We start from the raw sequence: 17,826 nt of genomic DNA on the forward strand, positions 1-17,826 counted from the left end.
TGGTAGGTTTCCCTAGGCGCCGGGTGAGCTACAGGCCAAAATCCGCAGGTAGGCACTGTTTTCTCCCAAAATTGTGGATGTGTCCACGTTGCGCTTTGGGGTGTTTCCTGTCGCAGGCGCTAGGCCTACCCACGCAAGTGAGGTATCATTTTTATCGGGAGACTTGGGGGAACGCTGGGTGGAAGGAAATTTGTAGCTCCTCTCAGATTCCAGAACTTTCTGCCACAGAAATGTGAGGAACATGTGTTTTTTTAGCCAAATTTTGAGGTTTGCAAAGGATTCTGGGTAACAGAACCTGGTCCGAGCCCCGCAAGTCACCCCTCCTTGGATTCCCCTAGGTCTCTAGTTTTCAGAAATGCACAGGTTTGGTAGGTTTCCCTAGGTGCCGGCTGAGCTAGAGGCCAAAATCTACAGGTAGGCACTTCGCAAAAAACACCTCTGTTTTTTTCCAAAATTTAGGATGTGTCCACGTTGCGCTTTGGGGTGTTTCCTGTCGCCGGCGCTAGGCCTACCCACGCAAGTGAGGTATCATTTTTATCGGGAGACTTGGGGGAACGCTGGGTGGAAGGAAATTTGTAGCTCCTCTCAGATTCCAGAACTTTCTGCCACAGAAATGTGAGGGACATGTGTTTTTTTAGCCAAATTTTGAGGTTTGCAAAGGATTCTGGGTAACAGAACCTGGTCCGAGCCCCGCAAGTCACCCCTCCTTGGATCCCCCTAGGTCTCTAGTTTTCAGAAATGCACAGGTTTGGTAGGTTTCCCTAGGTGGCGGCTGAGCTAGAGGCCAAAATTTACAGGTAGTCACTTTGCTAAAAACAGCTCTGTTTTCTGTGATATGTCCACGTTGTGTTTTGGGGCATATCCTGTCGCGGGCGCTAGGCCTACCCACACAAGTGAGGTATCATTTTTATCGGGAGACATGGGGGAACGCTGGGTGGAAGGAAATTTGTGGCTCCTCTCAGATTCCAGAACTTTCTGCCACAGAAATGTGAGGAACATGTGTTTTTTTAGCCAAATTTTGAGGTTTGCAAAGGATTCTGGGTAACAGAACCTGGTCCGAGCCCCGCAAGTCACCCCTCCTTGGATTCCCCTAGGTCTCTAGTTTTCAGAAATGCATAGGTTTGGTAGGTTTCCCTAGGTGGCGGCTGAGCTAGAGGCCAAAATCTACAGGTAGTCACTTTGCTAAAAACAGCTCTGTTTTCTGTGATATGTCCAGGTTGTGTTTTGGGGCATATCCTGTCGCCGGCGCTAGGCCTACCCACGCAAGTGAGGTATCATTTTTATCGGGAGACTTGGGGGAACGCTGGGTGGAAGGAAATTTGTAGCTCCTCTCAGATTCCAGAACTTTCTGCCACAGAAATGTGAGGGACATGTGTTTTTTTAGCCAAATTTTGAGGTTTGCAAAGGATTCTGGGTAACAGAACCTGGTCCGAGCCCCGCAAGTCACCCCTCCTTGGATTCCCCTAGGTCTCTAGTTTTCAGAAATGCATAGGTTTGGTAGGTTTCCCTAGGTGGCGGCTGAGCTAGAGGCAAAATCTACAGGTAGTCACTTTGCTAAAAACAGCTCTGTTTTCTGTGATATGTCCACGTTGTGTTTTGGGGCATATCCTGTCGCGGGCGCAAGGCCTACCCACGCAAGTGAGGTATCATTTTTATCGGGAGACTTGGGGGAACGCTGGGTGGAAGGAAATTTGTAGCTCCCCTCAGATTCCAGAACTTTCTGCCACAGAAATGTGAGGAACATGTGTTTTTTTTAGCCAAATTTTGAGGTTTGCAAAGGATTCTGGGTAACAGAACCTGGTCCGAGCCCCGCAAGTCACCCCTCCTTGGATTCCCCTAGGTCTCTAGTTTTCAGAAATGCACAGGTTTGGTAGGTTTCCCTAGGTGCCGGCTGAGCTAGAGGCCAAAATCTACAGGTAGGCACTTCACAAAAAACACCTCTGTTTTTTTCCAAAATTTAGGATGTGTCCACGTTGCGCTTTGGGGTGTTTCCTGTCGCCGGCGCTAGGCCTACCCACGCAAGTGAGGTATCATTTTTATCGGGAGACTTGGGGGAACACTGGGTGGAAGGAAATTTGTAGCTCCTCTCAGATTCCAGAACTTTCTGCCACAGAAATGTGAGGAACATGTGTTTTTTTAGCCAAATTTTGAGGTTTGCAAAGGATTCTGGGTAACAGAACCTCGTCCGAGCCACACAAGTCACCCCTCCTTGGATTCCCCTAGGTCTCTAGTTTTCAGAAATGCATAGGTTTGGTAGGTTTCCCTAGGTGGCGGCTGAGCTAGAGGCCAAAATCTACAGGTAGTCACTTTGCTAAAAACAGCTCTGTTTTCTGTGATATGTCCACGTTGTGTTTTGGGGCATATCCTGTCGCGGGCGCTAGGCCTACCCACACAAGTGAGGTATCATTTTTATCGGGAGACGTGGGGGAACGCTGGGTGGAAGGAAATTTGTGGCTCCTCTCAGATTCCAGAACTTTCTGCCACAGAAATGTGAGGAACATGTGTTTTTTTAGCCAAATTTTGAGGTTTGCAAAGGATTCTGGGTAACAGAACCTGGTCCGAGCCCCGCAAGTCACCCCTCCTTGGATCCCCCTAGGTCTCTAGTTTTCAGAAATGCACAGGTTTGGTAGGTTTCCCTAGGTGGCGGCTGAGCTAGAGGCCAAAATCTACAGGTAGTCACTTTGCTAAAAACAGCTCTGTTTTCTGTGATATGTCCACGTTGTGTTTTGGGGCATATCCTGTCGCGGGCGCTAGGCCTACCCACACAAGTGAGGTATCATTTTTATCGGGAGACGTGGGGGAATGCTGGGTGGAAGGAAATTTGTCGCTCCTCTCAGATTCCAGAACTTTCTGCCACAGAAATGTGAGGAACATGTGTTTTTTTAGCCAAATTTTGAGGTTTGCAAAGGATTCTGGGTAACAGAACCTGGTCCGAGCCACACAAGTCACCCCTCCTTGGATTCCCCTAGGTCTCTAGTTTTCAGAAATGCACAGGTTTGGTAGGTTTCCCTAGGTGCCGGCTGAGCTAGAGGCCAAAATCTACAGGTAGTCACTTTGCTAAAAACAGCTCTGTTTTCTGTGATGTGTCCACGTTGTGTTTTGGGGCATATCCTGTCGCGGGCGCTAGGCCTACCCAAACAAGTGAGGTATCATTTTTATCGGGAGACTTGGGGGAACATAGAATAGCAAAACAAGTGTTATTGCCCCTTGTCTTTCTCTACATTTATTCCTTCCAAATATAGGGGTGTGTGTAAAAAAGACATCTATTTGAGAAATTCCATGTAATTCACGTGCTACTATGGTCACCCCGGAATTCAGAGATGTGCAAATAACCACTGCTCCTCAACACCTTATCTTGTGCCCTTTTTGGAAATGCAAAGGTTTTCTTGATAGCTATTTTTTACTCCTTATATTTCAGCAAATGAATTACTGTATACCCGGTATAGAATGAAAACGCACTGCAGGGTGCAGCTCATTTATTGGCTCTGGGTTCCTCGGGTTCTTGATTAACCTACAAACCCTATATATCCCCGCAACCAGAGGAGTCCAGCAGACGTAACGGTATATTGCTTTCGATAATCTGACATTGCAGGGAAAAGTTACAGAGTAAAAAGTAGAGAAAAATTGATGTTTTTTTCACCTCAATTTCAATATTTTTCTTTTTCAGCTGTTATTTTCTGTAGGAAACCCTTGTAGGATCTACACGAATGACCCCTTGCTGAATTCAGAATTTTGTCTACTTTTCAGAAATGTTTAGGTTTCTGGGATCCAGCATTGGTTTCATGACCATTCCGGTCACTGACTGGAAGGAGGCTGAAAGCACAAAAAATTGCACAAATGGGGTATGCCCCAGTAAAATGCCAAAATTGTGTTGAAAAATTGGGTTTTCGGATTCAAGTCTGCCTGTTCCTGAAAGCTGGGAAGCTGCTGAGTTTAGCACCGCAAACCCTTTGTTGATGCCATTTTCAGGGGAAAAACCACAAGCCTTCTTCTGCAGCCCCTTTTTCCAATTTTTTTGAAAAAAACGAAATTTTCACTGTATTTTGGCCAATTTCTTGGCCTCCTTCAGGGGAACCCACAAAGTCTGGGTACCTTTAGAATCCCTAGGATGTTGGAAAAAAAGGACGCAAATTTGGCTTGGTTAGCTTATGTGGACAAAAAGTTATGAGGGCCTAAGCGCGAACTGCCCCAAATAGGCAAAAAAAGGCCTGGCACAGGAGGGGGAAAAGGCCTGGCAGCGAAGTGGTTAAAGTCGAATGGTCAGTGCACGACTGCACACACAGACACTGCAGTGGCAGTTCTGTGACATGTTTACAGGGCTACTCATGTGGGTGGCACAATCAGTGTTGCAGGCCCACTAGTAGCATTTGATTTATGGGCCCTGGGCACTTTTAGTGCTCTTTACTAGGGACTTACTAGTAAATCAAATATTCCAATTATGGATAAACCAATCAAGAATACAATTTACACAAAGAGCATCTAACACTGGTTAGCGGTGGTAAAGTGCCCAGAGTCCTAAAGCCAATACAAACAGGTCAGATAAAATAGTAGAAAGGAGGCAAAAAGTTTAGGGATGACCCTGCTGCAAAAGGTGCCATTTCCAACAACCTGTAAATCCACATCTATAACATTTCAACTCTGCATTATAGTCTGATTGTTTTTTCTAAAAAATACATTTAGTTTCACTGGTTTTCCATTCTCTAATATGTTCTGTTTTTGGGTTCGATTTGATTAATAACCTCTTTACCCTCCAGTTGATTTTCACTCTCAGAGGTTTTCTTGTTGTCCGTTAACACAGCTTTAGCAGACCTTCCTGAAAGTTCTGCACGTTTTACAATTTCTATAACTTCTTGTAATGGAGCTTCTCCTTTGGGCCAAAGATTGTCTTGTACGGATGCATTAGCAGTGTACGTGGCAGTTTGGTTCCTAATTAATTTGTCATGTAATAAACCAAACCTGCATGTTAAAACTTAGCTCTTTAATGCAGAAACATATTCCTCTACAGATTTTCCTTTCATCTGCTTCCTGTGATATAATTTGTACCTGTCTATTCCTACACAAACGGTTGGGGAATACTATGTATCCAAATACTCCAAAGCGTTAAAAAAATCTCCTTGGCCTGGCCCTTCAAGTGTTTTCATAATACAACTGTACACAAGAAATCCCACTGGTCATAAAGAGTATAACAGTATATTTTTTATTTTTTCTGGAGTGAAATCATCCTCATCAAGAGTAGATATGTAATTCAAAAATATTCCCTCTATTCTTGCTATTTAAGTGAATTCTTCCCAAAAGAAAAGGTAGAAAAATATATATATATTTAACAAGGATTTTGCCCCTTATAAATAAAATTACCTTAGCTCCACAAATGTATCAAGACCTACATTGCTGCTGGATGAAGGTTCCAAAACTAATAGCTTGTTCCACTCTGCAGACGTCAGTCATAGTTTAAATTAAGACTGCTTCATGCTTCCCGCCAGTAGATGGCAGTGCTGATTTGGTATAGGAACTGCGATGAGGAGATTAGAAAGAATGTGGTTCTAGTATGAAACTGACGCGCAGGCCCTGGGAAGTGCTGAAGAAATGTGTCCTAAAACAAACACTGGGCAGAAATTGACTTGTGGAAGACAGGAGCGAGGAATACTAAAGAAATGCTGCCTGAACAGTTCAGAAAATGAAATTGACACAGTGCTCAAGTAATGACTTGAAACTGACACTGCAGGGATTAGACCCTGGCAGTTTAGACTGTTGCTGCAAATTAAATAAAACAACAGCTGTCGCAACTAATAGATAATTATTTTCCAAGGAGTGTTTGTAAAAACAGCTCCCCGCAATGCCACTATTCAGAAGAAGTTGAAATACTAAGTATTCAGCGCTGGCAGTGTTTCCAAAGAGTTGTAGTAGTAAAATCACTATTGCAGTTGCTCCAGAAATGGGCAATGTATGGGTTCAAGTACTGGGGACACTCCTGGACAAGACTGAAGTAACAGAATGAGGCTGACAAATTGTAACTTGATTTATTTCCAATGAGGGCCCCAAAAATACAGAACATGGAAGACAACTTCCTCCTCGAGCTCCTTCACAGATCTCCTCACTCAACATTCTAAGACATCATAATATGCCTGTAGGATTACGCTTGGCATACAGAGTTATGGGTGAGCAGCTGGGTCAATATTCATACAATTACATTTCACTAAACTGCATCACAACTATGCGCTCTATAAGTCTTAATAATAAATAATAACAAAACGAAAGGCATTCACTCCTGTGGAGTGCTGAAAGAAAGAGAGCTAAAAGGTAACCTCTCATCAGCAGTGGAAGGATACAAGACCTTCTACTCAGACTTAGTAGTTAAAAAAACTATGCTCCAGCGACGGGGCAAACACAAGGATAGGGGGGAAAGCCACCAAATAAGGAGCAGGGAACTGAGATAGACAAGGAAGCCACACATGAAATGAGCACAGGAATTAAAGCAGGCATGCCCCCACTAGCCAGTCTCTGTTGGTCAGGACACAAACACCGCATGCACCAGTGTCTGAGACACTGTTGGACTGTGTGCAATCCCTACTGGGCTAGAACCAGTGGCGACACATTCTGAAGAAAGTAACTGGCATCACAAGTGGGGTCATTATGGAGCCAAGGAGTCACTCAATGGTGACTGTAATGCGGCTTCGTTCCTGAAGGTTGTTCTAGCCCCGCCCAGCTGACAACTTGCATGGAATGGCTATCCATTAGAATGAGCTTCATGTAATAATCTTCACTGTCACAGACTTATCTGGGCTTTGCCCGACTTGTGTCTAAGTGCAGGGGCTGATGGGATTCTAAAAGTACCACATGAATTTATAAACTTTAATGTGACTCTAAAACTTGAAAAATAAATATTTGATGCCAACGTGGCCGTATTGTGCTTAACGTACAGTATTTCAGGGCAAAGGGACGCGACGTTTCCGGTACAGCTTCTGATCTAACTGGTACAGATGGAAATCTTTTACACCCCAGTGCCTCAGGTATTTACAATTCAATTTAAAAAATGCACTTAAAATGAAATTGCATAAATGCCTAATATAATAATTGTCAATTTCTTCATAGTCTTATAAATTAGAAACTAGTGAGGATAGAAATATATTTTCCTTTAAACATTTCAATTATATTCAAGTAACAATGTTTTTGACAACAATGAAGTATTTCAGAGTAAAGTAGTAGAATAAAATGTATTACGAATTTCTTTACTTGTTGTTCAATAAAATGAATCTCAGCTCTGGCTCGTTCCTCCGCAGTCACTGGAATGCCATCCAATATCTGCAGGCTCGGCAACCGAAAAACAAGAATCGGGCGATGCAGCATTTTACGAGAAATCTGAAGAAAAGTAGTATAACATGAATTCAATAATAGTCTCAAAACCTAATATTTCTTATTTGAGTATATACAAACATTTCACCTATAGATTTAATTACAACGAGCACATTTAAAATACCAAAGAAAAGTACTGCATATCAGATCATAGTGAGGAAAACACAAGGGTAGAAAATGATACACAAATTTAAAATAGAGGAAAACATGGAGAAAAAATGTAAACGTAGAAGGAATACTAAATGTTAGTGCACATGACCGAACTAAGGGGGTCATTCTGACCCCGGCGGGCGGCGGGAGCCGCCCGCCTGGAGGGAACCGCCAGAATACCGCTGCGCGGTCAAAAGACCGCTGCGGGTATTCTGGGTTTCCCACTGGGCTGGCGGGCGACTGCCAAAAGGCCGCCCGCCAGCCCAGTGGGAAACACCCCTCCATGAGGATGCCGGCTCCGAATGGAGCCGGCGGAGTGGAGGATGTGCGACAGGTGCAGTGGCACCCGTCGCGTATTTCAGTGTCTGCAAAGCAGACACTGAAATACAAAGTGGGGCCCTCTTACGGGGGCTTCTGCAGTGCCCATGCCATTGGCATGGGCACTGCAGGGGCCCCCAGGGGCCCCACGACACCCCTCACCGCCATCCTGTTCCTGGCGGGCGGAACCGCCAGGAACAGGATGGCGGTGAGGGGGTCGGAATCCCCCATGGCGGCGCAGCAAGCTGCGCCGCCATGGGGGATTCCCAGGGCAGCGGAAAACCGGCGGGAGACCGCCGGTTTTCCTGTTCTGACCGCGGCCAAACCGCCGCGGTCAGAATGCCCTGCGGGGCACCGCCAGCCTGTTGGAGGTGCTCCCGCCAACCCCGGTCGGAATGACCCCCTAAATGTAATAACTTTTTGGAGCTACAGTGGTATGCACCAAGGTGACAAAATGAACTAACAAGAAGTGATGGGTGATAAAGTGCAATTGAATTAGCGGGAAAGCAAAATTAGTACTAAAAGAATTATTTATTTCCTAATGTGCAATGTGGAACCTTTGCAGACTCAAATCATTAGCTTCAAATGTGTAGTTTGCCTTCGTCATCATGAGTGCATAAATGTTGAAAAGCTTCAGTCATAATTATATCAGTACCATAACTAAGATTTTTAATAGGCTACACATTATTAATTCTTAAACCCACATTAGATGAGTTTGACTTGGAGGAAGCAGACACCTAGCATGGTAATGACATTCTCTGCCTCCTGAAAGGAACCGCATTAGAGTGAGGTACCATCTTGCCCATGCTTTTGACTTCATGGCTGACCCTATGTTTTTCTCACATTGAACTTGGCAACTGTGATCCCACTTTAGATGCTCCCTGATTTTTGTATTCTTTTATAGCACAGCACGTGCTCTTGCTTGTCAAAGGATTACCCCAGACTGCAGGCCTGTGAGGAGTAGAGATGGCTGACAGTTTGTGGTGGTTGATTCCAAGGTATTTTTACCTGGACCTGTGGGGATCACCAGTTTCCCCATAACTGGGCTATTTCAATTTGCCTTGTGTGCATGTGGTGAGTTGTGCGACTTGTGGCATCTAAGTGGTGTAGCTGTAAACTACATGTTTGTGTGTCCTTGAGCTGTGAGGTTGGTTTGCTCTGTGAGGACAGGGGTATTGGGGTGGAAACTAGAGGTCCGCTTCCATTTTGTGTTTGTGAGACTCTTCATGTTGCTACCCATGCAAAATCCTGTTGTAGATCTGGGAGGGATTAGGGTATCCACGATTGTGTCTTGGATATCCAGTGCTTTGCTCTGGAACAAAGAAAAGCTGAAATAAAGGAGGATGGGGACTTTCCAACCAGTTTTCATGGTAGACATAAAGCAGACACGTTTTATGAACCTATGCGGGCCTGAATTTTGCCCCTAAATGTATCTGCTTTAGTAAGATAGGAGTGTCTATATATGAGACCTGAGGGCAATATCACACTTTTTATATATTTTCTCATAAATGCATATGGTCAAAGCAAAGGCACACCAAAATGCCAAAAAGTGACATTTTAACACTGTACTAAAACCTCTAAAGAAATGAATACATACATAAGTAAGTGTTGCGGAGAAATAATGTTAACATAACATCTCCTTTCTTCAGGTTGCAAATATTCAAACATCGAGTACTAAGAAAGCTACCTCTGTTTAGTGCGCTATGTTTAGCCCTGTGGTTAAGCCCCACACCGCAATGATATGGGATGTAGGTTCGTTTAAAGAAACACAGTTGCGTAAGGACATTTTTAGGACTGTTCTGAGAGCCTGAATTTCCCCTTCATTATTTGGGAGTAAAGGTTTCATGCGCTTCAATAAAACGTAATATGTCAATTATTACTGACTGGTTTAGCACAAGGAAATTCAATGTACCAGAAGCATGGTGTACATAACAGAAAGAGTTTTGGGAAGAAATCTTGAAGCACACCTTAGGTACAGGCAGAATCCCTATTACTTAAGACTGAGCTTAGATTTATGTGCCAGTGTAAAAAGACTGATTTGTTACACAATATGATGAAAAGGATAATTTTTAAAAAGTGCTTCAAGAAAGTTGCTTTTATAACGATCAATACAGAGACGCCTCGACTATGCCATGAGGGATGGTTGAGTGGTTGATTAAATATAGAAGTGGTCCATGTTTACAAACACACGAAAACTGGGAATCAAAGAAGACTTTCTGACAGTGAAGATTCAGTAGGTAAAATTACAAAGCACTCAGCCAAAGCTGAATCAAGCAGTTGCTGGACACATCAGGAATCTGGTCTTCTCTGGCAGCCAAAACATTTTAATCTATGTGGTGGTATCGACTGATGTCGTGGCTAAAAGAGCCAGGATCCCAATGGAAGGGAAATCTATTGGTTTTAACAGGCTGAATCAAATAAGACATATGGTGGTCACCACCCTCAGAGGTACTACTAAAAAGAGCAGATGCTGCGACATGGCAATCAGTTGCCCCCAACTGGAGCGAGGTAAAGGGGTTGAAGCCCAAATGTGTGTGGGTATTTCCAGGAGCATCCCAAATCTCACGGAGCTGAGAACCCGCGGGCGAAGCACCAATCACAATGTGGCACGCCTCCAGTTGGCTCAAAGATATCAAAGTCACTGGGGTAAAAACACAAGATCAGCGAGACAGGATAACAAATGACATCTGACTGCAAAGTGTGAGAATACGTGTCCCAACAATGAAACAATAAATCATGCAAATTACTTCAATATCTCCATTTTATGTGGTTTTAGAATGCTTTACCTGCTGTAGTGGAGTTTCACACTTCACTGCAAACAGCTGTTTTCTCCCGGTGCTTTTTTTCTAGCTGTTTTGCCAGGATATTAGTGACCAACAGATGAACTATTAGGGAAGTAAGAATTAGGAAACCTTACCTACAGTAAGAAGTTATGTAAATAAAGCCATGAAGGTGAGAGAGCGTAGTTTATATAATCTATATTAATATGATAATGTTTATGAATCAATGTGTGATACTGCCGCATAGAAACTATAATAATAGTAATTTTGCTTAGACGTGCACTTGAATTGTGACCACGGGGAATGGCCGTCAATGTATACGTGAACTAATAATGATAATCAAAATGCCTTATATTACGTTTAAATAAGTTTATACTAATGTTTGCGATATTGAATCTGTACTGACAACCTCATAGGCCTTAAGTTAGCTGAGCTGAAGATTAGCTGCCTTGGCTCTCATATTAAATGCATTTTTTCTATTTTTCAGTGTGCTGACTCACAAGGGGACATGACCCTGCTTGTTCTTTTTCATCAAATTAGAAGAGGAATGTAACCATGTTAGATCCGTTCTCATAACTTTCTCTCTTTTACAGAATAAAATGTTAAAAGTAAATTGAAACCGTGTAGATTAATGTAATGTACAAGGTCATTCAAACCGGTGAAGACAATGGAACTGCTGACCAAAAGATGTGCAAAGAATTACAGAAGGGTGAAATCATACCGGACGTACCACCTCTGAAGACGTCAATTACGAAGACCAATCAAAGACTTGTAAAACAATATGGGGTGAAGAGTTGGGTTACCTAATGTACTTTCTGATACGTTAAAGATAGTGGGGTATAGCAAATGTCCAATAGAATTTTGGGGGAATGTACAACGGTAAAGGGATAAAAACCCATGTCACGGGGAGTCATTTAGAATTAGGTAGGGAATGCTATTGATTTTATCCAGAAACTCTGTCACTCTGTTTGGTGATTTGGTGGTTTACTTAAAACCATCCTTGCCCTTAGAATTGTCCATGTTACACTTTACCTCCTTATGAGGGAAGTGCCCTTTTTGCCCCGGAGCTGAGTTCTGACTGATGGTGAATAGACAGATGTCCTGAAGACGAAGACTGAATCTGTGTGCTGACCTAAACTTTGGAGGGTAATTATGACAATGCAATTGTAATTTGTCTGTTTGCTTTTCCTTTCTAGGTACCAACTGCTTACTTTTGACAGAGACCTTAGCTAGAGGTTTTTTCAAATTGGTGTTCTAAATTGTTTTGCATGAAGCCCAACATGCGAATGCTAATCAGTGGTTAGGACAGGTGTTCACCAAACTGACGCAAATAGACAAACGACCGAGACTATGCTTTGTTGAACTGATGCGTTACTGATACTCTGCTAAATTGATCTATGTTCACGCCGTGTTATGTTCTGATGTTTGTGATTCTCGCCTTAATGAAATCTTATCACAGTGGCCATATCGTGACTATGTTGCTATGTTTCTTGGTGTTGAGATTAACCCACTGTTTCTAGATTGTGACTAATAGGGAATAAAACTTATAAAATTCTACTAAACAAAGTGTGGTTATTCATGGCTGAAAGGTCATGGTAGCGTCTTTGAATTGATTAATGACTTTGATTAAATTGAAATGCATTGTCATGATAAATATTGATGATATTATTGACATATTGATTGACATATTGATTAGCTATCTCGTCCTAAGGTGTCTCTCAACTGGGTCAAAAGATTCATTGGCCTAAAACGAGCCCTGATGTGTAATAAATTATCATAGAGGGACGCATTAACAGTTCTGGTAGCAGAGCGACGGTTTGGCCCTTTGGGGCCCTAAAATGGAGAATTATTGTTTAAATTGTTTTTCTGAAATAATTCAAATTGGAGGTATGATGTGTTTCTAAATTCACCATGACTTTCCCGGAATCTCAGAGCCTGCCTAAGTGAGCTGGGGATGTTCTCGGCGTCATAGCATGTATGGTGTAGGGTTTGCGTTTGCTCAGCTTATGCATTTTACAGGTGACTTGTGAAGTTTGTGTGTATCTAGGCCAAGTAAATGTTGTTTTAGTAGGAGTGGGCGTACTCCGCAGTATGAGAGTAGGGAAGTCGGTGTACTTCATATGAGTGTGGTGCTTGGTGCTCAAAATTGTCCACGTGGTTGCCTGTTTAGGTACGGACCCATCGTGGTCTAAGACTCCGGAGTATATTGGCAAGTATAGGAGACACTTGGGTTTATGTTGTAATTTGTGCGGTTTAATAGGTCAATCGGGCGTGGTTGACAAGTCGAGTTTGAGTCAAATTATATGTGTGTAACCTTCGATGGAGATTTGGCAAGTTCTAAAGTGCACTAGAACGAACCATTGACAAGTCGAGTGTAGGATTTGCGGGTCGAATTCTGCTTGCGGGTGCGGGAACTGAGAAGGAGAGAGTAGCGGCCAAGGTTTCAAGTGAAATCTCTGTAAAGTTCTGAAGCGAATGTGTTACCCTTCCTGTAGTAAACCGGCAAATTTGTGTTGTTGTGAAAGGTGCTCGCAGTAATTTTGCATTCGTTTGGTGTGAATCCAGTGAGGGGCGGACGAGCCGCAAGACTTTGTCAGCTGCAGTGTGTAAGTGTGACGTCAGTAGGGTCGCGCACTGATTGGCTGCCGTCCATGAGAGGCAATAGGTTGAGAAAGGTGGGTGAAGAGTGTCCTGGGAACTAAAGTCACTTTTTGATTAAATACAAACAAGAGAAAAACGCAAAGATTAATTTTGTCAAGGCTTTTAAGAGTGGTCTGAAAGGAGATGCATACATTATGGTGAGTCAAGGGGAGCCTACACCGCCTGAGGGAACTCCGGCTTACATAGTTATGAAGGAAAAAGGTGTCGCGCCTTGTCTATGGATGAAACAGTGGCGCAAACTGACAGAAAAAGAGGGATGTTTGGCGTTCCCAGAACATGGGACGTTCAATACGAGAGTACTAGAAAATCTAAGATGGATGTTAAGTGTACAGAAACCACCTCCGAGGTCAGCTCAGTATGAGGCTTTAGCAATTTTGGATTTAATGGCTCTTAAACAGAGACAAGAAAAATTCCAAAGAAAAATAAAAAGGGCAGAAAAGACTTATGCGGAAGCTAGGTGGGATAATGAGAGCAAAATGTGGAGACGGGGAATAGTTGATGGATTAAAATTGTTCCCAGCTATAACACAGGGAGATGAGATGCAGGGAAAGAAAGCGACCTGTAAAATAGACAAAGACTCTGGTAAGACTAAAAAAACTAAGAAATCTTGGGAAGAAGAAGATGATTCAGACGATGAAAAATTTATGGACCGGATATTACATGATCGCCCGCCACCTTATGCGGTAAGCGACAATGTTCCGAGCACTAGCGCAGGTCCTGGGAACCAGACGCAGAAGGGAGTTACTGATACAGTACAGACTAGTGATACAGCTTTGATACAGAATGGTGTCAGTGTACCCACTGCGCCAGACATGCAGATACAGTTGCAACCTCCACCGCAGATACAGAGAATCTATCCAGACGTCCCAGTACTAGAGACTACTACAAATCTGATAGTGCCGCCAGACCCGATAGATACAAAATCGAGGTTAGTGCAGATTGAGCCAACTCCGCAATTGCTGCCCCAGCTGCAGCCACAACTGATACCAGGATATAACCCAGCAGCTGGACCTCCATTAATACCTGCCCCGGTTTCACTGGATCAGACCTTTGGAGTCGCTGCTCCACGGTGTTTGGGACCAGGTCAGACACCAGCTGCCATATCGTTGCCAATTACTGTTGGTCCGCCTGTACCACTATATGCACAGGGTAAACCTGAGACAAGTGATCAAGGAATGGGGACCCAGGAATTGATGGGAAGGGGATTCACAGGAACCCCTCGATCAATATCACCAAGATCGCAAACAGCTGAACACCTCAGGTCCCTGATAAGCCTTAGTCCGATTGGGGCGCCTATCGAGGTGATAAGAGAAGTAGGGTCAACTGTGTTAGCCCCTCAGACAATGAGTGTGGAAACATCACAGACTCCAATAATGCAAGCAGGAAATATCTTGTTGCAAGGTTTTTCTGTGCAGCAACTAAACGAGTGGCTGGGAAATAATAAACCTTCACAAATTGCTGCAATAACGGCAGAGAGAGATGATTACCTAAACTTTGTGAGACTGGGTGTGGAAGCTGCTGAACTTGTGGACGGAACAATGGGGGTGAATAGATTAGAGTCATACACAGAAGCAGAATTGAGATACCTGTGCCCTAAGATAACTACAGAAGTAGGCAAGGTACATCAGAAATTAGCAAACCTGGCAGACAAATACAACATTGATATTGAAAACACTAAACATTTGAAAAGAAGTTACAGGTTAGACTTCGATTCAAAAGATTTCGAGCATATGAGGTCTGCCGGAATGAAAGCGCATCTAAAGGAAATATTGCAAAGTGCACAAATCTGGGGAGCATTAGAAAAATGGGAAGGCAGATGGGCTAAGAAAAGAGACAAGGAGAAAGGTGACAGCCCGGGTTCGAGTAAAGCTAAAACCACACCAGATACAGAATCAGTAAAGATACTACCGATGAGAGAAACAGCTGGTGGGGTTTTAATTTATGTACCGTGGTCCAGGGGAGACAGGTTGAGGGAGAAACCAATCGAGTGGTACCAACAAACAGATAGGTTTGTGAAGCTTGCGAAGTGTCTCTGGGAAGCCTGAACACCTTGTTTGAGATCATTGTTCCGCCCGACTTATGGCTTGAGTGCAAGAGAGGAGTAGACTGGCCGACGCAAGAGCCGGCAAGGGATAAGGTGACTGGAGCACCCTCGAAGGAGGTGATGAAGTATTATCATAAAGTGATTGAATTTTTGAACCTAAAGTGTCGCCGAAAGTAACTGATTGGCAGAAAATCGACCGGACCTCACAGGAGATTAAGGAATCAATACTTGCTTACTATGAGAGGTTGTTAAAGGCATTCAAACATTACAGTGGTACTGAGACTATTGAGCCGAAAGACATGAACCATCTTGTGTTCAGATTCGTTGAAGGGTTGAGACCAGAGGTTAGCCAGATGATTAAGAATCATTTGATTTGTTGGCAAGCAAAGCCGATTGACGAGGTATTACAGTATGCAAAATACTGTAGTGATGAGATTGAGCTGAAGCAGAAAAAGTTGAAGGAGAAAGTGATGGTGATGCAGATAAGGGCTGCACAGGCAGGAATGCGGGGAAATGGGATTCAGCAGATGATACAGCAGCAACCCCAAGGGATTGGTGTGTTTCAGACACAGCCGAGAGGCCGAGGTCGAGGTTTTGTAAATCGTGGTCCGGACTTGAATACTGTTGTGGTTCAAAATGACGCACAAGGGATGAAAAAGATGTCACCATGTCACGCGTGCAGGGGCGTGGGGCATTGGAAGCGGGAATGCCCAAATGTGGTGCAGGATGGTGTCATTCAACAAAGCACTAATGTCGGTACATTACAAAATATGAGAGGTCCAAAATTGAGAAATCAAAATTCGAATTTTCAAAATAACATAGTACAGATGCAGGGGTTACAGCCCATGCAGCAAATGCAAATGCAGCGTGTTCAACCAGCACAAATACAGCAAGTACAACAGCAGGTTCCCATGGTACCTAGACAGCAAATGCAATTACCAATGGCTCCAATGAGACAGCAACAGGTGATGCTTCCTCAGCAGGTCAGGTGATGAGTCAAAATAATACAGTACAGCAATTCCCATTGTGTGGTGAAGATGGAATGAATGAGGAATGGTCGGATGACAGTTCAGACAGTGAAGAGTGCAGGCTTGCAGCGTCCCTAGAGGTAGATCAGAGGGGACCCTATGTAGAGGGAAAAGTGATGGGTCACAAGGTTTCATTCTTGGTTGATACTGGAGCTACACGCTCCACAGTCAGGAGTGCAGAGGTTCCGAAATTGCCACTTTCGGGGCGTACCATAAGAGTGGTCGGAGTAGCAAATCAGTACTTGACAAATCCGATTACAGATCCAGTACAAGTTGAGATTGGCAACTTCCGGGGACTGCATAAGTTTGTAGTATGCGATTCAAGTCCAGTATCCCTACTGGGAAGAGACTTACTGTGCAAGACGAAATGTTCGATTACATGTTCCAATGATGGAATTGAGGTGCAGACAAACAGTGATGATGAAGGAGATGATGGTCAATTCGCAGAGTTAGAGACAGGAACTACAAATGAAGATTACCCTTTGATTACATTGTTCCCGATGCTTACAGTGATTGACTTACCTGCTGAGTTACAGGGAACGGTGACAGAGAAGGTGTGGGATTTGACAGGAAAAGAAGTGGGACTGATAAAAGGTCTAGAACCAGTTAAAGTACAAGTGAAGGCAAATGCAGTGTTTCCCCAGGTGCCACAATATCACATGGCACAAGATGTTCTTATCCAGGTGGCACAAATAATTGCGGACTTTGTAAAGTAAGGAGTTCTGAAGGAAGTATTGAGCAGCCCATGTAATTCACCGATAATGGGTCTGAAAAAGCCTTGTGGGAAGGTTTGAATTGTGCAGGACTTGAGAAAAATAAACGAGATTGTGGTAAAGTGTTGCTCCATAGTGCCCAATCCAGCAGTGATTATGTTTCAGGTCCCATGTGATGCTGAATGGTTCACCGTTGTAGACTTGTCACAAGCTTTCTTTTCGATACCTCTTTATGAGGACAGCCAGTTTTTATTCAGTTTCAAATTCTTGGACAAGGTGTACAGTTGGTGCAGAATTCCTCAAGAGTTTTCTGAGTCACCGTCCATCTTCAATCAGAAATTGAAAAAAGACTTAGAGTCCCTAGTACTGCCATTCAATTCAACTCTAGTACAGTACATTGACGATTTGCTGATTGCGTCCAGGACAAAAGATGACTGTAAATATGACACAATTGCCTTACTGAATCATTTGGGAAAGAACGGACATAAAGTGTCGCCAAAGAAGCTGCAGTACTGTCAGAAAGAGGTGAAATACTTAGGACACTTGATTGAGAAAGGGTCCAGGAGAATATCGAAGGAAAGGGTGACTGCTATTTTGTAAATGAACCCCCCGACAACCAAGAGAGATGTCAGGATGTTTTTGGGAATGGTGGGCTACTGTTGCCAGTGGATACCCAACTTCTCGATTATCTCAAAACCATTGATAAAGCTGACAGGCAAAGAGATTAAGGATGAGCCGTATTCCATAGCTTTATCCAAGGAAGAGCTTGAGTCATTCATGGA

General features: G+C 43.6%; 1 protein-coding gene across 1 annotated transcript in view; it reads right to left on the minus strand.

Annotated features, from left to right (window-relative positions):
* The window catches only part of LRRC9 (leucine rich repeat containing 9), a 640,455-nt gene that overhangs the window by 76,810 nt on the left and 545,819 nt on the right, over positions 1–17,826 (minus strand). The window contains exon 30 of the mRNA XM_069207426.1: positions 7,231–7,356. Coding sequence (XP_069063527.1) covers positions 7,231–7,356 — 126 coding nt within the window. The remainder of the gene's footprint in view (positions 1–7,230; positions 7,357–17,826) is intronic.

Source organism: Pleurodeles waltl, chromosome 9 (genome assembly GCF_031143425.1).
Source record: "Pleurodeles waltl isolate 20211129_DDA chromosome 9, aPleWal1.hap1.20221129, whole genome shotgun sequence".
In the NCBI taxonomy this organism is placed as follows: Eukaryota; Metazoa; Chordata; class Amphibia; order Caudata; family Salamandridae; genus Pleurodeles; species Pleurodeles waltl.